Source organism: Microcaecilia unicolor, chromosome 2 (assembly GCF_901765095.1).
Source record: "Microcaecilia unicolor chromosome 2, aMicUni1.1, whole genome shotgun sequence".
Classification (NCBI taxonomy): Eukaryota; Metazoa; Chordata; class Amphibia; order Gymnophiona; family Siphonopidae; genus Microcaecilia; species Microcaecilia unicolor.
The window spans coordinates 541,601,039-541,624,733 of record NC_044032.1 but is presented as its reverse complement, the minus strand read 5'-3'; the positions used below and the strand labels follow the sequence as shown (position 1 = coordinate 541,624,733).

Sequence of the window (23,695 nt, the reverse complement as noted above, 5' to 3'; positions counted from 1 at the left end):
AGGACAGTTGATCAACCATAGATTTACTGCACAATAACTGGCCACCACCTGGTTGTTGTTTAAACGAACTGCAGCCTACTGCTACCAATCTGGCTGCCCCGTAGCTTGAAAATTGCTAGTCATGCAGCGCTTAAATACCCAAAAACAATTTATGCACTGCTTTGCATAACTTTATTTAATTGTTACCCATGTAAAAGGTTTTATGATGGTTACAGAGTTTATGCATATATATGAATTAAAATTGGTTTTCCAACACTGAATCCTTTGGTTTAGGTTATGGATAGATTATTGGTTTTTTAATCAAAAGACTACCTTGTAGCTACAATCATTAGTCTGAAATTCAGATGTTCCCCCTCTTAAGAATTTACTTCTCTCAGCATATTCATTCTGGAGTACAAGAGGGAAGGCAGATTCATCTGTAGTTCATAGTTGAAGATTTCCTTGATCTAAGTATGTTACACATTATGCCAAGTCTGATTCTCAACTCATATTAAGACGGACTGAATGGAAACTGCTCATCACAGTCCTCGACAGTAGTTTAAAGCTAAAAAATGTTTTTAAAAAAATTAAAAAGAAGACTACAGCACTCTTAAGGACATGAAAAGTTATTTTAAAATGCCCAAGTTTTAAGAGACTAAGTCTTAAACAATGAACCTTCTACAAAAAGCGTCCATGTTCACAGCCAAGGTCGGGGATGCCTAACCACAAAAGGCAAAGTTTCTTTTTGTTTGTTTAATATGGTTAATGATGGTGCTAGTGAGTTTTGTAAGCTGTTCTTTACTCCATTCAGGCGATACAAGCCAGGATATGAATTAGATGGATTTCGTGCTTTGCTTCCTGTTGAATTGTAGAATGGCAACAGTACTGGAGGAAGAACTATTTCTACAGGTTTCAATGCAATCATTTTGTCTTCTGACTTTGGTTTCATATTAGTCTGCTTGTCAAACACCTTTGACATGGATGAAAGACTGTTTGTATTCTTTGCTGTCCCAAGCACAACTGTACTTGTGATCTGCTTGAGTACTCTTTTATTCTGAATGTTACTATTTATTTGACCCATATTTTTCTGTAATAGAGTACTAGGCGGTTTTGATAATGGAATTTTTGTGTTTGAATTACTAGACTCTCTGTTTAGGAACTCTGCAATTTTGGCCTGAGAAACAGAGGCACTAGAAACATTTTTTTGTAATGATGTTTTGGATTTCTTTTTCTTTTCCTCTCTTTTGGGGGGTTTTGCCATCTCAACACCTTCCAGTAGTCCTTTAGCAGCAGCCCGAGCCAACACATCTTTAACAGACACAGTCTCAGATGGATCTCGCTGAAAATTAAAGAAAAAAATGTTACTGGTATTTTACATTAAACAATAGCACTTCTACACCCTGACTACAGCAGGCACAGAATGCTTTCTGAAATGCTAGCATGCACCCTCTCCTTAACTTTCAGCCACAAGGCCTCAAACGTCCTACCATGCAGTACCAGGTTCATTCTCAACCATTATGGACCAGGAAAGGAAGAAAACTTGCTATAAGGAAAGTTAACTTGTTCTTCCTTTCTCACTTGAAGTGGGTCTGCTCTGCCTCCGACTTGGCAGCAACACAAGTCATAGTGATCATGTGCTCCTTTCCCCATGCTGCTCCTTCTCTCCAATCTGTGCGCTTATGTGGAATGAGCTGCTGGCCTCTTGCAATGTTTGTAAGACAAGAGTATGTTCAAAGAAAGGAAAGGGTTAAAACTACAAGAGAGGGACAAGAGAATCACATTAAAAAAAAAGGAAACCAGAAGAGGGAAGGAAGGAACCTGGGTGAGAAGGGAAGAACAACATGGAGAAGGCAGAACGGGGAGCATGAAAGCAAAAGTGGAGAAAAGTGGAACCCTAAGGTACAAATTGCAAAAAAGGCAATGGAAAAAGGCATAGGCCAAATCCTGATGAAACTGTGAAGGGAGAACCGAGGGGACAGATACAACTAGAGGGTCTTTCTGGAAGTTAGAGAGAGATTAGAGAGAGAACTGGGGGGGGGGGGGGGGCTGAAGGCCTCAGACAGAATGCTAGAGGATAGGGAGGGAGAGAACAAGGAGTGCAGAGGAAAAAAGCACTACGAGGCACAGAGAAAAAACTGGAAGGTGTCCACCTTCCAGAAGAAGCAAAGAAAACTGGGGAGTAAACCTACCAAGGAAGGGGGAAGTAAGTTTTCTAGCTAGGCTGAGGTAGATTGAGGTTAGAGAGAGTAGAAACTGGAGAGTGACATTGCTGGGAAAGGCTAAATCTTATAAGGTAAAAGACCGGAGGGGGTGGGAGATTTCAGGCCTGTTGGAGGCATCAAGCCTTAAGATGGGAGGATTCCATACAAATAAAGTAACTATGGTGAACAGAACTTTTTATTTTTTTTTTATAAAATTCCCCCAGCTGCTGAACTGCCTCTCTCTCATAGAAATACATTGGACCATGTTTACAAATGTTTAGCTTATGCTAATGAGCATTTAAAATGCATTAAGTGCTGCATGGTCCATAGAATAAAGTGAGCTGCATGGCACTTAAATCTACACTGTTTGTTAGTGCACACTTAGTCTTTAGTAAACATGGCTCTTTATGTCTCTGGAACCTTTGACGAGAACAGGGAGACTGTGGTTTCACTAAACTATTTAAAAATACAAACAGAATTTCACAGGAAAGTAGGTAAAAAGCTCTCTGTTTGGAGGGAGGGAGTGAGGTCAGCCCTCAAATGGACACTTGAAAATGAGGTCCTGGGCCCCACTTGAAACCCGCGATGTTGAAGAGCGCTACCGCAATTTCACCAGCAGTATACTGAAGATGGGTTGAAGACTAAAGCATACTGTAAAGAGACTGATAGGAACACTTTCCTCCACTATAAAAGTCATCATCCTATCCCTCTGAAAAATAGTATACCTGTTGGCCAATTTTTGCGTATCCGTAAATTGTGCTCAGAAAAAGAAGATTTTGTGATGCAAGCACAAGAGATGAAGTATAGATTTAAACAAAGGGGATACCCATATAAGGTGATAGAAAAAGCATTTAAAAGGGCATATAATGGTTGTTTCAATCTAAACCCAAGATAGAGAAAAATAAAATGACATGTGTTTACCTTAAGTTTCAGCTTCACGGGCGATACAACAAATTGTATGTAAACATTGGCCAATTCTAAATATGGTAGTTACTAGGTATATGTAGCAATGAATATGCATGAGATCTATTTGCATGCAAATAGATCTTATGCATATTCATTGGGGAAATCCAGAAAACCCGTCTAGATTGCAGCCCTTGAAGACCAAGGTTGCCCACCCATGTGCTAGCAGAATCCTCTTACCTGATACAAAATAGGGTACTACAAAAAAAAACATACAGACATAACCTGAAATGGAGACCTCCTCCCCCAAGAAAGCTATAATCTTTAAGCAGGGAAGCATTGGTAAAAAAAAGAAATAGAAATGAATTTTCCTCTGTACTTTCTAAATAAAAATAGAAAAAAATTACATTTTAACATCTCAGGAGTAAATAAAAATAATGTTTTTCTTTTCTTCCTCTGTTGTCTGGGAACTTTATTTTTCGAATTAAGCTGGTCACTGTCTCTTTTCCACTTTCCATAAGTCAGTCTTCTCTCAAATTCTTTTCCAGGTTGACCTTTCCATTTTTTCTCTCGTCTTCTACCTTTCCTTCAGTCTGGAACTGATCTTTCATTTTGTTTTATTCCTACTACTACTTATCATTTCTATAGCCCTACTTTTCTCTTCTCCTGTTTTTATATCCACCCATTTGATTTTACTCTTATTCTCTCTCTCACCTTCTAGTCCTTAGTCTCCTTTTCACAGATTGGCTATTCCCATCTCCCTCATTCCCTCTCCAGCACTCCCTTTGCCCCTCTGTATCTCTCCTGCCTCAGTCTCCTATTCCCCTCCCTCTGTTTCACCCACTTCCTTACTTCCCCAGTCCCATCCTTTTAGTCCTCTTCTACCCTCCATTGCATCCTCTCACCAGCCCCAGCTCTATCCCCGTCTCTCCTTCCTTACCTTGTTTCCAGGCCATACTTCCATCTCTTAAAGCTATACCCCATGTACTATTGCTTCTCTTTCACCATCTCTTTAACCCCACTTCCACCCTCACTCAGCCCCTTCAGAGACCCATTCCCTTCCTTGCATACTGTTAACTATAAAATGATTTGACTATCAATGTTTTTAGTAGGTTGCCAAATGGCCACCAAGTTTCAGAGTTGCTGCCTTTTAGTTTTATTTCCTCTCTCTCTCTCCATCTGCCATGCAGGACTCCCCTCTCCCCACCCCCCCCCCCATCTTCCATGCAGGACCTCCCCTCTCTCTCTCTCTACCCCCCATCTGCCATGAAGGACTCCCCTTCTCTCTCTCTCCAGCCCCCATCTGCCATGCAGGACCCCTCCCCCCCTTATAGCCATTCAGGATCTCTTCTGTCTCTCTCAAGTAAACATCCAACATCACACCACTGTCTTTCACCTCGTCCCCCTCACCAACCAAAATCATTTCCCTCTCTTGCCCATCACATTGCTCTTCTGTCTCTCATCTCCCAGCATCCAGCTTTACCCTGTCTTTCTCTCCTCCTCCCTTCTATCCAGCTTTGCCTATCTTTCTCCCAATACTCCTGTCTCTTTTTTTTCCCCATTCAGCATGCAACATTGTTCCATCTCTCTTCCCCTCATCCCACCATTAGCCCCATCCCCATGCAAGGCTCTATTTGCATGGAGAACTCCCCTCCCTCCCCAGTCATCCAACATCACCTCACTGTCTCTTTCACCCCCTCCAACATCACTTCTCTCTCTTCCCTATCATATCGCACTTCTGTCTCTCATCCCTCAGCATCCAGTTTTACCCCCAGTCCTCCCTCTCCCCTAATGCTCATGTCTTTTTTTTTCCTTGTTCACTACGCATCATCCCATCTCTCTTTCCCTCACCCACCCTTGGCCCCATCTCTCTCTCTCGCTTTCTGCCCCCACCTGGTCACTCACTGACACCTCCTCCTCGAGTTCATGGAGACATGTAACTGTTTTTTTTTTGTTTGGAAAGAGTGCCCATTGTTAAACATGTACAAGCACACCACTGCCTATGCGCCATAGGTTAAGCCTCCCGAGCCCCTGAAGGAACTGCAAGCTTAGCATCCCTTCCCTGCCCCTCACTCACTGGTTCGCATCGCTGCCTCCCCAACTTGGCTGTGAACAAAATAAAGCCGTGCTTGGGGTCATAGCTCTATGTGCACCGCTGCTGGTTTCCCTCCTCTGCCCTCCCCGAAACAGGAAATCTCATCTTGGGAGGGCAGAGGAGGGAACCAGAAGTGGAGCACATAGAGCTTTGACCCCATGTGCAGCTTTATTTTGTTCATAGCTAAATCATGGAGGCAGCAGTGTGAACCAGTGAGTGAGGGGAAGCTAAGCTTGTGGCTCCTTCACGGGCTTGGGAGGCTTAACCTATGGCACACAGGCAGTGGTGTGCTGCTGTAAATGTTTAACGGCTCTCTTTTCAAAAAGAAAAAAAAGCCTGTATATAAGTACAGAACTGTATTATTAATTTTATTGGTACAAAAGATATTTGTAGGCAGCAACCAATTTACAAATAATATTAAAACATATTCTTTACTGTTAATTCTCTATGGTAAATTGATTTTTGCAGAATGCTTTGGTTGATTTTTGCTGCACTTTTGTATCTGTAGCCAACCTATATTTGCTATTCATCCAAGATTTAACAAATGGAGTTGCATCCCAATCTGTTTTTTCCCCAATAAATTTATTGACATTAAATCTGACATATGATTTACTGTCAGACTATTTCTCATCCTATACAATGTTAGATTGTAAGCTGCCCTGATGGTTCTCCACAGGGCTTTTTTTGAGGGGGTACTTGGGGGTACTGAGTACCGGCACCTTTTCCAGTGTCTGCTGAAAATGACCCATGGACCACAAGTTTTAATGAAAGAGCTCAGGCTCAAGACACCAATTCTGCCTTGTCATGGATTCTGTGACTGGTTGCAAGGGGCCTGGCTATTGTGGAGTGAGTCCCTCAGTGATTACCCCACCTCTGAAGGGTGGCCTGGCATTTGAGTACCGGCACCTTTTTTGCTAGGAAAATTGTACTGGTTCTCCAAAAGGTGGGATAGGAAGTTTTGAATAAACTTGGAAACTATATACCAATATACACACTTCTGGGAAACTGGAACAAGTCGGACTGTTACAGATTCCTACACAGACACTACATGCCAGCAGAATCCTTCACCTCAGTCGCACATGTAGAACATGGACAGGACCTCACTTGATACAGAATAGGGGGCCCAAAAAACATGCAGTCCAAAACTGGAGACCTCCAAGAAATCCAGATTCAATAAGCAGGGAAAATACTGGTAAAAGTAATGGAAAAGCATTTTCTTCCATACTCTGCTAAATTAAAAAAAGAAAAACAGAAAAGATGTGTTTCCAAAAAAACAAAACATCCATGAGCAGCATGTCCCCCTTTCCTTTCCCTGCTGTTCATGAGCAGATTGCCCCCTCTCCTCTCCATCCCCTTCTATCCAAGTGATGCATTTCTCCCTTTTCCCTTCCCCTCCCTCTCTCCCGTCCCTCCATGTACAGCATGTCCCCTTTTCCTCTTCCTTCCCTTCCATTCACTTGCAGCTTGTTCCCTTTGCTCCCTCCCACCCATGTACAGCTTGTCCCCTTCTGTCCCTCCCATCCATGTGCAGCTTGGATAGAAAACAGAGTAGGGTTAAATGAAATGGGCAATTCTCTCAATGGAGGAAGGTAAATAGAGGAGTATCATAGTTATCTGCTCTGCAACCAACGCTTATTTATAAATGATTTGGAAAGTGAAAGAATGAGTAAAGTGATTAAATTTGCAGTTGACACAAAATTATTCAAAACTGTTAAACTGCATGTAGATTGTGAGAAATTACTGAAGGTCCTTGGGAGACTGGGCTTCCAAATAGCAGATAAAATGTAATATGGACAAGTATAAAGTGATCCACATAGGGAAGAAAAACCCAAATTATAGATATACAATGCTAGGTTTCAAATTTGGAGTCACCACGCAGGAAACGGATTTTGGTATCATTGTGGATAATATATTGAAATCTTCTGCCCAATGTGCATTGCAGCCAAAAAAGCAAACATGTTAGGAATAAAGAACAATGTCTCTGTATTGTGGTATGATGCCACCACACCTTGAGTAATGTGTGCCATTCAGGTCATCACATCTCAAAAACGATACAGGAGAATTAGAAAATATACAGAGAAGGGTGACCAAAATGATTAAAGGAATGGAATGACTCTTAGATGAACATCTAAAGAGATTGGGGCTCTTCATTTTGGAGAAGAGACAGCTATGAGAAGTCTATAAATCCTGAATTAAATAGAATGGGTAAACATGAATCTATTGTTTACTCTTTCAAAAAGTACAAATCCTAGGATACATGCCATGAAGTTACTAAGTAATACATTTAAAACAAATTGGAGAAAATATTTTTTTCACTATTCGTATCTGGAACTCATTGCTGAAGAAAATGGTAAAAGCAGTTAGCGTAGCTGGGTTTTAAAAAGGTTTGGGCAAATTTCAGGAAGAAAAATCCATAAACTATTATTGAACTAGACTACTGCTTGTCCATGGTGTAAATAGAATAGGATCCTGCTACTTTTGGGATCCTGTCAAGTTTGTGTAACCTGGATTGGCCACTGTTGGAAACAAGATACTATGCTAGACAGACCTTCGGTTTGACCCAGTAAAACAATTCTTATATGTACTGTCCCACTATGGATTGCAATCCCAAGGGAAAGTTAATTGGTTATGTGAGAACCTCTGTCCTCTCAAATGGTATATTAAAGCAAGAAGCCGGCAAAAGAATTGGTTGGACCGCTAGATGACCGAGGGTTAAAAGGGACACTCAGGGAAGACAAAGCCATCGCGGAGAGATTAAATCAATTCTTTGCTTCGGTCTTCACAGAGGAAGATTTGGGACAGATACCTGTGCTAGAAATGGTATTCTTGATTCTCTCACTATCCCTCTATCCCATTGGTGCAGGAGTACTAGGACTCGGGTCAGAAATTACAGACAGCAGCTCAGCAATGAACTGAAAGAGGAAGAGTCTGAGTCTCTCCTTTGTCGGCGTGGTGGCGCTTGGCAGTCAGCACATGCACGGAGAGGGAGGACAGCCGAGTCGGAAAGAGCAGCCAGGCAGCTTGAGACTGACTGACTGAGAGTCTGACTGAGACTTTGTTCTTCCCTAACTCGGAAGACCCAGCCAGCCTGCCTCTTCCTCCTCCTTCCCCGATCTAGCTTGTATCACCAACAATTTGAAGACAGCCCAGGCCAGCAGCTCTGAACTGAACCCAGGGCAGTGAGGGAAGGGAAATTTCAGTCTTAAATTCAAGTTCATTGAGGACGGCTGGAGCTAGTGTGAGTGAGCCAGCCAAGACAACACAACTAGTCCTGACTCTAGGTCAGTTTTATTCATCAATCACTATTGATCATTCACACAGGGCCTTTCTGAAGACCAGTAAGCTACTTTATTCTGCTTGTGCTTAATTTCAAAATGTGTCGGCAACTCTGCATCCAAGAGAGAACTTTTTAGTATAAAAAGATTGAACGTGTGTGTGTGTGTGCACACATGTTTTTTTTCTCTTTCACAACTGGGAACATGTGGGCCATGTGGCAGCTGCAATGCACCAAAATGGGATTTGTTTGTGGTTGTGCTGGACTGGTCAGTCAGGGAGTCAGATTATGATAACTGTTACTCACTCCTGTGTCACTCTCTATGTTACTGATCTGGATTGGAATAAGACAAGAAAGAGTTTGTGTCCTTTTTGATTGGATGTGCTGTAGCAAACTGTTTGCGGCTTCTGTAGATGGGGACAGAGATTGCAGGGACGGGGCCAAACTTTATTCCTGCGTCATTCTTTACTCTTGATCACCCAGCCTAAGCTCTCTAAAAGCTGGATCACTTTGGACATAGCCTTCCTGGCCCCGTCCTCTGGCACCAATTAGCCAGTCATTTAGATTTTAGGTGGACTGATCCCCTCTCTGTGATGAAATACCACCACCAGGACCTTCAATAAGGTCCTGGGCACTGTGGCCAGACCAAAAGACACTGCCCTGAACTGAACATGCTCACCTTGATCACAAAAGCGTAGAAATGTTCGGCAGCCAAGCTGAATTGTGACATGTACATAAGGAACTCCCTCTGCCACAGAATTGTGATCACCGACTGAAAACTTTCCCAAGCAGAACTTTGGAACGGCAGACTCCTTTGAGGTCTAGAATCAGTAAGTCCCCCTTTCTTTGGGACCACAAAGTAGACAGAATAACAGCCTCAGCCCTGTTCCACTGAGGGAACTGGCGCTATAGCTCCCAGCTATTGAAGACTGACCAATGCTCAGCCACAGACTTTTGCTTGGCATCTGACCCACGAGGAGAAACCAAACAGACATTTTAGAGGTTCTGCAAACTCCAAGGCATGCCCAACAGTCTGATGTGACATGAGCCAATTCTGAGGAAAACTGTTTGAGCCATCCTCACATCTCTCCCAGCCCCTTGGAATGGGCCCCACTGGCCTTCATTGGGAACTTTTACTGCTAATCAAGAAACCTTCCCCATCTCGGGGTTGTCCGAGCTCCCCAAAAGGGCTGTGTCTTCTTAAAATGTTCCTGGCCATAGCCAGAATAGCTTGCTGCCTGTCTGCTTGATCGGGCTGTGACATACTGTGTGATCTCCCTGCCAACTTCTGAGGCCTTGACTCACCCAAGTTCTTAACTATCTTCTCCAGGTCCTGTGCAAACAGGAGGTTGCCCATGAATTGAAGTTTACTGAGCCTCAATTTTGAAGCCGCATCCACTGCCCAATTCTGGAGCCTAAGGACTCAATGGGCCACCACCATAGAGCCCATTGATCTTACCCCAATACACACTAGGTCATACAGGACATCTGCCACAAAGGCAGCTCCCAAGTCCAGCAAGACTGCCTTCAATAACTGAGGCGACTGTTGAAACCACTGAAAAAGCACCCTGACCATGTAACCACCACTAATCGCAGCTTGAGTGCCCATGGCCGAGGCAGTGCATCCCTGCTTCAACCACGGTCCTGTTTCTTCAGGGGCACTCCGCCCTCTATGGGGATCATTGGCTTTTTTCACAACTGCCATTACTAGCATGTCTATCCTCAGAAGCTTGAAGAACTGATCGAAATCCTCCTGGGGCAAGGAATAAAGCCTTCCTATGACCTTAGTGCCCCTAACCACCATCCTATGAAGGGCCTTAGGAAGGGAAAATGTCCTTGCCAGTCTCCTCAGATCCTCCAAAATAGGATCTCTCTCTGAGGCTTATTCTATCAGAGCTTGTTATCTTAAATGAGAAAGCCACCTGTGAAAAAAGGGACAAGAGCTCCTCCTGCCTAAACAGGAATACCACTAGAGACTTGCCAAGTTCAGAGGGGATAAGCTCCCCCACCCTCTGGAGACAGGCTACCCAAGGGAGAGAAACCTCCTTCAGAATCACCTGTCAGTCACTTGTCCCCGTGAGCTGAGTCCAGGACTAGGACTTTGGCTCTGCTCCTGTGTATCTGTCTCCTTTCTAGGCGTCTTCTGCCCTCTGGGTTCTGTTCAGAATTCTCTATCAGCCCCCCCTCTCCCCCCAGTTGCCCTGACACAAGCAGGGAAGCCAGAGCCTGCTCCACATAGCTTACTATCGCCTGAAACAGACACTATCTTGGGACTGAAGAACTTGAAGGGACCTAGTCGGATGCCTCCTCCATAGCCAACTGCAATGACTCTGAATGTCTTCAGCTTTGGGAACACTCTTCCCTCCCCCTGCCAGGTCCTACTGCATGGGAGACATATGGCCCTATGCTACATGGCTATGCTTCCCATCGGGGGAAACTTGCCTCATTTGTGGCTGTCAGCTCCTTGATTTCCCCTGGTATTAGCCACCTGCACAGACTGCTGCTTCCAAAGCCGCTAATTGCCCTACTACCGCTTCATCACAGATGGGCTAGAAAGAGCCAGTGGTTCAGCTGACTCTCCGTGCTCACAGGTGCCACAGTACCTGCTGCAGTTTGATATGCTGGGGCTGAGCAAATGCAACAGGTCACTAGCATACTCCCCTTCTCCTAATCAGGCAGGGCCACACTGTATGCCAACTCACATCAGCCTGCCTTTACCTGCCCTGTCCTGTCTGGTCCAGAGCTCCCACTGACAAATCCTCCTGCCTTAGTACCATGCAGCTTGTTTTTTTTTTTTTTAATGCCATAGCCAGGGGAAGGACAGACAGGGGAGAAGGATCAGAGGGGAGCAACTACATACAGATACCTGACAGACACCTGAGAGAGATCCTGAAGTCAGCCACCTTACTGCCCCCACCCCCACCCCCAAGCCCATTAAGGAAGCAGTGTAGCCCAGACCTGTTCAGGGGCTACGACTTCCAATGCTCAGTCATGGAAAGGTCTGTGGACTGACCTCGAGAACCACACCTAAGCTGCTGGCCTGCCCACAGACCTGGAACATAACCCAGCCTCAAGGCTCAGACCTCACAAACTGCTGCTCCACCAATCCAGACAGCAACCATCTGCTGGAGACAGAGAATACTGGAGATTTCTAGGACTGTGTCAATTCTTAGAGTGGCAATAATGTCACTGAAAGTCAATGTACTTTGCTTCCATCTGCTGGCTAGAGAGCACAACTCACAGTCTAGATTTGTCTAACAGGCATATAAGGAATATATGCTTATGAAAGCCTAGCATTTTATATTAGAATAAATACTTACTGTTCTGCTAGTATCTCTATTAAACATATACACACACATTTTCCTTAGGCTTACCTCTCTTGAAAGAACAGCCAGAAAACAGCCATTGGTTAACTCTGATGGTTCCATTTTGAAAAATTTACCAGAAGCCAACATAATTTCTGATGGGTGACAAAGAGGAAGAACAGGAGGGCTAAGCCTGTGTAAAAATACCAACAGTCAAAACAATATGAAAGTATAAATTTTAAAAATGCATATTGTATAAATTATTCCCCAGGCTGAACAGCTGCTTCATATTGTACACTATCATATAGCATATTCAAAATCATACACACAATTTCTATTGAAAATCTAGCCTTAATATTTAAACTCTTATGAGTACATAAAAAAAAATAAACAAGAAAAGCACCTCAGAACTTATGAGAAGCACATTTAACTGCAATGCTTATCAAATCCAGTCATGGCCAAGAAGTCTTATTTAACAGGAGAGAAAAAAAATTTCAACTCATCTCTGAAAAACAGGTCCACTTCCTGCTGAGTTACTGTAGCAGCAATATTCATCTGCTTTTCATATAGCTCAGCGATTTAAAGTATGATTTTTTAATATCAGGTCACCCATTCTTAAATTTTTTGACTATTTAAAAGGCTTGTTTTCCTCCAATTTATGCAGTGAAACCATGCTACTTTCCCTATGGAACCAGAATAGATAAGAAGAGGAGGAGGAGGAGGTGCAGTCGAGGATTGCTCTCTAATGCTCATTCACAAACATGGGGCTCTTGAGCCACCGAAAGTCATCAGTTTATTCTTACTTAGTAACATAGTAGATGACAGCAGATAAAGACCTGCACAGTCCATCCAGTCTGCCCAACAAGGTAAATTCCTGGCATATATGATGCAATATAACGTATGCATACTTGGATCTGTCCTTGCCATTTCCAGGGCACAGGATGTAGAAGTCTGCCTGGCACTGGTCTTATTCCCTATTACTCAGTTTATTCCCCAACAACTTTCATAGGACATCACAAAGGAGAGACCACTCGTGTGGTTCCTTCACAGCAGTCTCATTCTTGCAACATCCCTGAAAATCCCAAGAGCCATCCTCTCCCCCCTCATCCATATTACTCCCCCCAACCCCTCAGGTCAGTGCTCAAAACATTACAGGTTTAAAAACAAACAACCTACCTGTCCCTCCAACTACCGCCCCATCTCCCTCCTACCCTTCTTCTCCAAGATACTTGAACGTGCCGTTCACAGCCGCTGCCTTGATTTCCTCTCCTCCCACGCCATCCTTGATCCGCTTCAATCTGGTTTTCGCCCTCTACACTCGACAGAAACGGCACTCACTAAAGTCTGTAATGACCTGTTCCTTGCCAAATCCAAAGGTCACTACTCCATCCTCATCCTCCTTGACCTACCCACCGCTTTTGACACTGTCAATCATAATTTACTTCTTGCCACACTGTCTTCATTTGGGTTCCAGGGCTCTGTCCTCTCCTGGTTCTCCTCTTATCTCTCCCACCGTACCTTCAGAATACACTCTCATGGATCTTCCTCCACCCCCATCCCGCTCTCTGTTGGGGTTCAAGGATCTGTCCTTGGTCCCCTTCTTTTCTCAATCTACACCTCCTCCCTGGGCTCACTGATCTCATCTCATGGTTTCCAATATCATCTTTATGCCGATGACACTCAGCTTTATCTCTCCACACCAGACATCACTGCGGAAACCCAGGCCAAAGTATCGGCCTACTTATCCGACATTGCTGCCTGGATGTCCAACCGCCACCTGAAACTGAACATGGCCAAGACTGAGCTCATTGTCTTTCCACCCAAACCCAATTGTCCTCTCCCTCCACTCTTTATCTCAGTCGATGGCACCCTCATCCTCCCCGTCTCATCTGCCTGCAACCTTGGAGTCATCTTCGACTCCTCCCTCTCCTTCTCTGCCCATATCCAGCAGACAGCCAAGACCTGTCGCTTCTTTCTCTACAACATCAGCAAAATTCGCCCCGTCCTCTGAACACACCACCCGAACTCTCATCCACGCTCTCATTACCTCTCGCCTTGACTACTGCAACCTACTCCTCACTGGCCTCCCACTTAACCATCTATCCCCCCTTCAATCCATTCAGATCTCGGCTGCGCGTCTTATCTTCCGCCAAAACCGATATGCTCATATCACCCCCCTCCTCAAGTCACTTCACTGGCTTCCGATCAGGTACCGCATACAATTCAAGCGTCTCCTACTAACCTACAAATGCTCTCAATCTGCAGCCCCTCACTACCTCTCTACCCTCATCTCCCCTTACGCCCCTACCCGTAACCTCCGATCACAGGGCAAATCCCTCCTCTCAGTACCCTTCTCCACCGCCGCCAACTCCAGGCTCCGCCCTTTCTGCCTCGCTTCACCCTATGCCTGGAATAAACTCCCTGGGACCATATGCCAAGCACCCTCCCTATCCATCTTCAAATCCTTACTCAAAGCCCACCTCTTCAATGTCACTTTTGGAACCTAACCATTGTACGTCTACCCAGGTAATCTAGACTGTTCCAATTTTTGATTGTCTGCACTCCTTGTCCTTCAGATTGTAAGCTCCTTTGAGCAGGGACTGTCCTTTGTTTTTTGTACAGCGCTGCGTAACCCTGGTAGCGATCTAGAAATGGTAAATAGTAGTAGTAGTAGTAATAACAAACATAATAACTTGCATGTAGGCATACCAAACTGATTGCTCCAGGAGACCTTCACTGCAAAGATCTTCAAATGATTTACACCCTGTCCATCATCATTAACCAAATGACCTACTTGTGAAATGCCCTTACAGGCCCACGACTGAATAAAATAACTAAGAGTTGGGAGAATTGTGCAAACTATTGCACCAAAGAGAGTCAATATTTAAATGCAATTATGCAGATGGAAGCAGATACCAACTGCATAACTGCTTTTATTTCCATTTTCTGGTCCAGCGAGGTCTTAAAATTTGACAATATAACTAAATTACTTAAGCAGGTGTTCTTCCTTGGACAGTAGGATAAAAGCCCTCAGATGGGTGATGTCATCTGATAGAGCCTACGCAAGAAAAAGTCTTTCCAACTTGGAATAATTCTGGAAGCTTTCGAAAGGCCAAACAGCATATGCCTAAAATATATCACTTCAAGTTGTTGCATGGGACCTCCTCAGTGTTTCTAAAAGATTTGGGCTAGATTTTCTAAAAGGCATGACTTATCATAGGCCCCATTTTATGCAAGAAGACCTATTTGCTAATAATGTGTGTGAATTTGGTAATACACTCTAGTAAACCTAGTCCCCAAAGGAGATAATTCCTAGTGTTGGCTGTTAGAAATGTAGGGAATTGTATCCTTCTGTCCAAGATAAGTAACTTGATATCCTGCTTATCCTCAGGAAACAAAACAAAACGTCCTCACAGACAGGACTTCCTAGCTTCAGGCTGCCTTCAACAGAAAAAATAGGGGAAACATATATGAAAGGCTTTGCCAATGACCAGACACTAAACACTATTTTTGATGATAATCATCCTTTTTTAGCTTAATTGATCATCTTTTTATCTTTATATTTTGAAGACAGCCTGAAAATCAAGGAAACAAGCCCTAGAAGGGATGAGGAGGAGTGTACATACACCTTTGAGAGTAGTAGGGCTTCTCACTCGACTTTCCCAAAAACCTCCTAGAAAAGGAGGGTGCAGAAGGCGCTGGTCAGGAAAGTGTATCAATGGTATCAGTATGTTTTTTGACTAGGTCCACAACCCCTTTAACCTTCTCTCCAAAAAAGATTCTCCCCCCAACAAGTGGCGCTCACCAACCTTTGCTGGACCACTGGGTCCAAGTCAGAGAGACGCAGCCATGAGAGTGCGTGCATCGTTATACTTTGTGCAGAGATCCTGGACGCTATATCAAAAGTGTCAAATGAGCCCCTGGCCAGGAATTTACAACAGGACTTCTGCTTTTTGGCCAAGTGGCAAAGGGACTTGGCCTGTTCTGGAGGGAGAGTGTCTGCCAAGTCAGTCACACTGCTCACCAAGGACAGCAAGTAGAGGCTTGTGTAGAGCTGGTATGATTGAATAAGGGAGATTAGCACTGAGGCCTGATACATCTTATGCCCAAAAGAGTCCAGCATTTAAGCTTCTCTGTCTGGGGGTGCCAAATCAAAGTTCCTTTATTTGGATTTTTGCTCACACTTTTATTAGTAGTAACTCAAAGTGAGCTACATTCAGGTACAATGGGTAGTTCCCTGTCCCAGGAGGGCTCACAATCTAAGTTTGTACCTGAGGCAATGGAGGGTTAAGTGACTTGCCCAAGATCACAAGAAGCAGCAGTGGGATTTGAACTGGCTACCTCTGGATGTTAAGACTGGTGCTCTAACCACTAGGTCACTCCTCCACTCCTCCTTTAACTTCTGGCTCGTTTGAGCGTGGAGTCAACTACCAAGGAATGATAAGGCAATTATGGCCTATCAAAACAAGGTGCAATCTGAATCCGGTACACGGTGTCAATCTTTTTGGGGACTGCTGGGACAGAAAAAGGGGACTCCCAATTCTTCACCTGAACATCATGTAAGAGAAACAGTCACAGCCTCACTAGAACTGTAATCCAGAACCTCAAACATTTCAGCTCTGGGTATTCCAGAGTAGGGAATTGCAAAAGTCGGTGGAAAGATGGATGACATCCTCTAGATCCCCTGTGGCCTGGCTCCACTAGGAAGCTAGGGTCCATTGAGCTAATCTCATATGCAGGCATGCCATGTGTCCTAAGAGTCTCAACATCTGCCGAGCTGTGATCTGTTGAGACGCTCGAGCCAGGGACACTAGGGCCAGGAGATTGTCTGCCCTTGTCTGAGGAAGATAAGCTTGAGACGTACTGTGAGAAGGAAGAGGCTGTCCTACCCTGGTTAGGCCCCTAGAGGGCGCTGTTCCCCTAAAATGTCCAGGGAGAAGGGCTGGGTGAGTCACTAAAGGGATTCAGTAAGGGGGATGTATAGCAGGAGGTCATTAGGACCAAGGAGAGTCCTGGAGGAGGAAACAGGTGCAGCAGGTTATGGGCTGGGTCCTGTTTAGTCATTAACCACTTAAGACCCCACCAGAGGGTGAGGGAGAGAGGAGAGCTAGCCGCGGCAGAAGAGAGCTGGTAGCTGAAGCAGGAAGATCCCCATGGGAAGTACTGGCTGAGCCCTTTGGACTGGTGGTGAACTGTATGCAAAGCAAGGAAGCTGGCTGGGGTAAGAAGGCCCTAGAGTGTCAGGTATAAGAACTGTGTGTTCAAAGAGGGACTGTGTGTCCAAGATGAAAAGACTGTGTGTCTAGAACAGTGTGTTACCAAGAAGGACTGAGTTAATACGGCTGGGGTAAGAAGGCCCTAGAGTATCAAGTATAAGAACTGTGTACTACAAGGAAGGACTGTGTGTCCAGGACTGAGTTAGTACTGAGCCCAGATGCCTGTGTGGGAAGGCTCAGGGGGAAGAAATCTGTTGGGTTTGAACTGTGCAAGAAGAAATTTTTAAGCTGGAAGATTGCACTGAGTAGGAAGAAATGGTTAAGCTGGAAGAACTGTTTAAGCTTGTGAAAGTGTTTTAAGCTAAAAGAAGTGTGCCCCAGAGGCGGGAATAAAGATTTGTATGAGAAAATCCTGTTGATGAGACCTGACTATGTTTGCCTTTTTGAGAACCAGGTCACCCCGAGTAGAAAGGGGTAGTAGACTAATTTGCATGAAATCTGCATACTGAGAACCAGCGCACCCTGAGTGAAAGAGGGACCTGGGATCCTGAGGTGGGAGCTTCATCTTCACAATAGCCTCATCATCTTCACAGTACGTGTGTCCAACAGTGCTCCGATGAACTCCAATTTCTGAACTGGGACAAGATGGGACTTGGGATAATTGATTACAAACCCCAGTAGCTCCAGCACTCGAATAGTCATCTGCATGGACTGTAAAGCGCCTGCCTCCGAGGTGCTCTTTACCAGCCAATCGTCGAGATAAGGGAAGACATGCACTCCCAGTCTGCGTAGCACTGCTGCGACAACTGCCAGGCACTTTGTGAAAACCCTGGGCGCAGACACAAGGCCAAAGGGCAGTACACAGTATTGAAAGTGCTGAGTTCCCAACTGAAATCGAAGATACTTCCTGTGAAGTGATAATATCGAGATGTGGGTATAGGCATCCTTTAAGTCCAGAGAGCATAGCCAATAATTTTCCTGAATCATGGGAAGAAGGGTGCCTAGGGAAACCATCCTGAACTTTTCTCAGTCAAGGAATTTGTTCAGGGCCCTTAGGTCTAGGATGGGACGCATCCCCCCCGTTTTCTTTTGCACAAGGAAGTACCTGGAATAGAATCCCAGCTCTTCTTCTCCTGGTGGAATGGGTTCAACCGCATTGGCCTTTAGGAGGGCGGAGAGTTCCTCTGCAAGTACCTGCTTGTGCTGGGAGCTGAAGGACTGAGCTCCCGGTGGACAATTTGGAGGCATGGATTCTAGATTGAGAGTGTATCCTAACCGAACTATTTGAAGAACCCACCTGTTGGAGGTTATAAGAGGCCACCTTTGGTGAAACAATATTAACTTCCCTCCGACCGACAAGTCGTCTGGCATGGACACTTTTTCTGAGGCTTTGCTGCACTAGAGCCAGACAAAAGCCCATCCTTTGCTTTTGCTGGGGAGCCGCAGGGGCCTTGGTCGCACGCCGTTGACAGGAATGAGCACGCTGGGACTGAGCCTGGACAGGCTGCCGAAAAGCAGGAGTGTACCTACGCCTATTGTAGGAACAGGGAGCACTCCTCTTCCCTCCAAAAAACCTCCTAGATGAGGTGGCAGAAGACGCCCGGCAAGAGAGAGAATCCATAGCATCATGGTGCTTTTTCATCTGATCGACCATGTCCTCTACTTTTTCTCCAAAATGATTATTCCCCCCCCCCCCCCCCGGCAAGGAACATCCGCCATTCGCTGCTGGGTCTTATGATCCAGGTCAGAGAGACGCAGCCATGAGAGTCTGCGCATCACTATACCTTGAGCAGCTACTCGAGATGCCACATCAAAAGTGTCATAGGTACCCCTGGCCAGGAATTTGCGACACGCCTTCTGCTGCCTGACCACCTGGTGAAAAGGTTCGGCGAGCTCCGGAGGAAGGGCTTTGACCAAACTGGACAGTTGACTCACCGAGTTCCGAAAGTGGATGCTTGTGTAGAGCTGGTAAGTTTGGATCTTGGCGGCGAGCATAGCGGCCTGATACATTTTCCTCCCAAAAGAATCCAAGGTCCTAGACTCTCTGCCTGGGGACGCCGAGGCATAGTCTCTAGTACTCTTGGCTCTTCTGAGAGCAGAGTCCACCACCATGGAATCGTGAGGTAGTTGGGCCTTCACCATTACTGGCTCTCCATGGACTCTGTACTGGGACTCAAGCTTTTTTGGGGACCACTGGATTAGATAGAGGGAACGACCAGTTTCGCATAAGAACTTCCCTGAGTGTGTTATGCAAGGGGGCCATTGCAACCTCTGTGGGCAGAAAAGGATAGTCCAAGACCTCAAGCATCTCGGCCCTGGGCTCATCCACAACCTCCATAGGGAAAAGAACGTCCTTAGACATTTCCCAAACGAAGGAGGAAAAGAATGTCTCCACCTGAGAGTCTACCTTCTTTCTATTGGCAGAGTAGGATCAGATGGGACCCCATATGACTCTCCCTCCAAAAAGTATCTGGGATCTTCCTCTTCCTCATGTATAAAATTCAGTACAGGCTGTGATTCAAAAGGTAGGTAATCGAATACTATGCACACTGAAAGACAGCCTAACACAATCACACAGGTGATGTTTAAATTCAAGATAACAGGAATACCCTCAGAAACCAAGGCTCCCGCCAGGGTCTAGCCAGCAAAACACCGTTGTCTTAAAAAAGACTTTGTGTCTGTGACTTCATAGGGTTTGTTTCCTGTTTCTGTATTTACAAATTCAAAGCTCCCAAAGTTTTAAACGTTAATCTTTAGGATAACTGGATCAAAACACATTACAAGCAACAGCATGGTCTATTTTACTTAGCTCAATCAATGCTGGCTTGACTCTGCTGGTTTTTACTTTTTCTATTTCAAAACAGGGCCCAATTCGTTTCACCCTAAAAAGGGCTTCATCAGGAACCAATTGACTAAATCATACAAATGTTCAGGGTCGCTCAACCTCTCTCTCTGCACAGGCAGCTTTGAGTTGGAACTAAGCAAAAAATAACAAAAATGAAAAGAAAAAACTCATGCGTGATCCCCTGGGCCGAAGGCAACAGCGAAGCAGAAAAAAACTCTGTGATACCAGCATCACAGAAAAAAAAGCAACTGAGGGACTCACGCTTGTGTCGTGGGTGGGAAGCCGTTCATGCATGCGCGGTGTGCTCTGCCTGCGTGACGCAGCATTCGAGAGACTTCTTCTTTGCTCTCAAGATTTTGCTGGTCTCCTGGGCCATCGCGGACGACGACCCATCCGTGAGAATAATCAGCATGCTTGTCCTCGGAGAACAAAACACATCTTGGAGTCACTGTGGATTGAAATTCCATGTGTAAAGGAGAAAAGGATAGTGATAGGAGTGTACTACCGCCCGGCCAAGATGAACAGATGGACGCAGAGATGTTAAAAGAAATTAGGGACGCAAACAAACTGGGCAACACAATAATAAATGGGTGATTTCAATTACCACAATATTGGCTGGGTAAATGTAACATTGGGGCACGCTGGGGAGGTAAAATTCCTTTATGAAATCAAGGACAGCTTTATGGAGCAGCTGGTACAGGAGCTGACAAGAAAAGGGAAATTTCTAGACCTAGTCCTTAGTGGAGCACATGATCTGGTGCGGGAGGTAATGGTGTTGGGGCCACTTGATAACAGTGATCATAATATGATTGGATTTGATATTAGCTTTCAAGTAAGTATACATAGGAAATCAAATACGTTAGTGTTTAACTTTAAAAAAGGAGACTATGATAAAATGAGAAGAACGGTGAAAAAAAAAACTAAGAAGAGCGGCTGCGAGGGTCAAAAATTTACATCAGGTGTGGATGCTGTTCAAAAACACCATCCTGGAAGCCCAGGCCAAATATATTCCGCATATTAAAAAAGGAGGACGGAAGACCAAACGACAGCCGGCGTGGTTAAAAAGTGAGGTGAAGGAAGCTATTAGAGCTAAAAGAAAATCCTTCAAAAAATGGAAGAAGGAACTGACTGAAAATAATAAGAAACAGCATAAGGAATGTCAAGTCAAATGCAAAGCGCTGATAAGGAAGGCTAAGAGGGACTTTGAAAAGAAAAGATTGCGTTGGAGGCAAACACAGATAGTAAAAAATATTTTTAGGTATATTAAAAGCAGGAAGCCGGCACAAGAATCGGTTGGACCACTAGATGACCGAGGAGTAAAAGGGGCGATCATGGAAGACAAAGCCGTAGCGGAGAGATTAAATGAATTCTTTGCGTCGGTCTTCACCGAGGAAGATTTGGGTGGGATACCAGTGTTAGAAATAGCATTTGAAGCTGACGATTCGGAGAAACTTAATGAATTCTCTGTAAACCTGGAGGATGTGATGGGGCAGTTCTACAAACTGAAGAGTAGCAAATCTCCTGCCATTTTCAGTGCACAGACCGTAGAAGTCTGCCCAGAACAAGGCCCACCCCCCAACCCCACCTCCCCCCATTGGCTCTGCCACCCAATCTCGGCTAAGCTTCTGAGGATCCATTCCTTCTGAACAGGATTCCTTTATGTTTATCCCATGCATTTTTGAATTCCGTTACCGTTTTCATCTCTACCACCTCCCGCGGGAGGGCATTCCAAGTATCCACCACTCTCTCCATGAAAAAATCGAGCGTGGTACCGGAAGATTGGAGGGTGGCCAATGTAATGGCGATTTTTTAAAACGGTTCCAGAGGAGATCCGGGAAATTATAGACCGGTGAGTCTGACGTTGGTGCCGGGCAAAATTGTAGAGCCTATTATTAAGAACAAATTTATTAAGCCTATTATTAAGAACAAAATTACAGAGCATATTCAAAAGCATGGATTAATGAGACAAAGGAAACATGGATTTAGTGAAGGAAATCTTGCTTCACCAATCTACTACATTTCTTTGAAGGGCTGAACAAACATGTGGATAAAGGTGAGCCGGTTGATATTGTGTATTTGGATTTTCAGAAAGCATTTGACAAAGAACCTCATGAAAGACTCCAGAGGAAAGTGGAGAGTCACGGGATAAGAGGTAGTATTCTATTGTGGATTAAAAACTGGTTAAAAGATAGAAAACAGACAGTAGGGTTAAATGGTCAGTATTCTCAATGGAGAAGGGTAGTTAGTGGGGTTCCTCAGGGGTCTGTGCTGGGACCGCTGCTTTTTAACATATTTATAAATGACCTAGAGATGGGAGTAACTAGTGAGATAATTAAAATTTGCTGAACACACAAAGTTATTCAAAGTCGTTAAATCGCGGGAGGATTGTAAAAAATTACAAGCAGACCTTACGAGACTGGGAGACTGGGCATTTAAATGGCAGATGACGTTTAATGTGAGCAAGTGTAAAGTGATGCATGTTGGAAAGAGGAACCCGAATTATAGATACGTAATGCAAGGTTCCAAGTTAGGAGTCACGGACCAAGAAAGGGATCTAGGCGCCGTCATTGATGATACGTTGAAACCTTCTGCTCAGTGTGCTGCTGTGGCTAAGAAAGCAAATAGAATGTTAGGTATTATTAGGAAAGTTCCATGGTGCGACTGCACCTCGAATAGTGTGTTCAATTCTGGTCACCACATCTCAAAAAGATATAGTGGAATTAGAAAAGGTGCAGAGAAGGGTGATGAAAATGATAAAGGGAATGAGACGACTTCCCTATGAAGATAGGCTAAAGCGGCTAGGGCTCTTCAGCTTGGAGAAAAGGCGGCTGAGGGGAGATACGATAGAGGTCTATAAAATAATGAGTGGAGTTGAACGGGTAGATGTGAAGCGTCTGTTTATGCTTTCCAAAAATACTAGGACTAGGGGGCATGCAATGAAGCTACAATGTAGAAAATTTAAAACGTGTAATTAAACTCTGGAATTCGTTGCCAGAGAATGTGGTAAAGGCAGTTAGCTTAGCAGAGTTTAAAAAAGGTTTGGACGGCTTCCTAAAGGAGAAGTCCATAGACCATGGACTAGGGGAAAATCTACTATTTTTGGGATAAGCAGTATAAAATGTTTTGTACCTTTTTGGGATCTTGCCAGGTATTTGTGACCTGGATTGGCCACTGTTGGAAACAGGATGCTGGGCTTGATGGACCTTTGGTCTTTTTCAGTATGGCAATACTTATGTACTCATATGGCAATACTTATGTACTTATGTCATACTCATGTCCATCGCAGCAGTATGCAGGTCCCTGGAGCAGTTTTAGTGGGTGCAGTGCACTTCAGGCAGGCGGGCCCAGGCCCATCCCCCCTTCCTGTTACACTTGTGATGGTAAATGTGAGCCCTCCAACACCCACCAGAAACCCATTGTACCCACATCTAGGTGCCCCCCTTCACCCATAAGGGCTATGGTAGTGGTGTACAGTTGTGGGTAGTGGGGTTTGGTGGTGGGGGGGTCAGCACACAAGGTAATGGAGCTATGTACCTGGGAGCAATTTATGAAGTCCACTGCAGTGCCTCCTAGGGTGCCCGGTTGGTGTCCTGGCATGTGAAGGGGACCGGTGCACTACGAATGCTGACTCTTCCCACGACCAAAAGGCTTGCATTTGGTCGTTTCTGAGATGGGCGTCCTTGGTTTCCATTATTGGAAACGGCCAAGTCTAGGGACGACCATCTCTAAGGATTACCTAAATTTCAGGATTTGGGCATCCCCGACCGTATTATCGAAACGAAAGATGGACGTCAATCTTGTTTCGATAATACGGGTTCCCCCGCCCCTTCACCGGGACGTTTTGCGAGGACATCCTCAGCAAAATTTGGGCGTCCCT

At 44.8% G+C, this 23,695-nt stretch overlaps 1 protein-coding gene across 1 annotated transcript in view; it reads right to left on the bottom strand.

Annotated features, from left to right (window-relative positions):
• Positions 1 to 292: 292 nt before the first annotated feature.
• Positions 293 to 23,695, bottom strand: part of NSUN7 (NOP2/Sun RNA methyltransferase family member 7) — a 201,825-nt gene continuing 178,422 nt past the window's right edge. Inside the window, exons 11-12 of the mRNA XM_030191328.1 lie at positions 11,827 to 11,950; positions 293 to 1,318 (exon numbers count right to left, since the gene is read on the bottom strand). Of these exons, the coding sequence (XP_030047188.1) occupies positions 677 to 1,318; positions 11,827 to 11,950 (766 nt within the window). The 3' untranslated portion in view covers positions 293 to 676. The remainder of the gene's footprint in view (positions 1,319 to 11,826; positions 11,951 to 23,695) is intronic.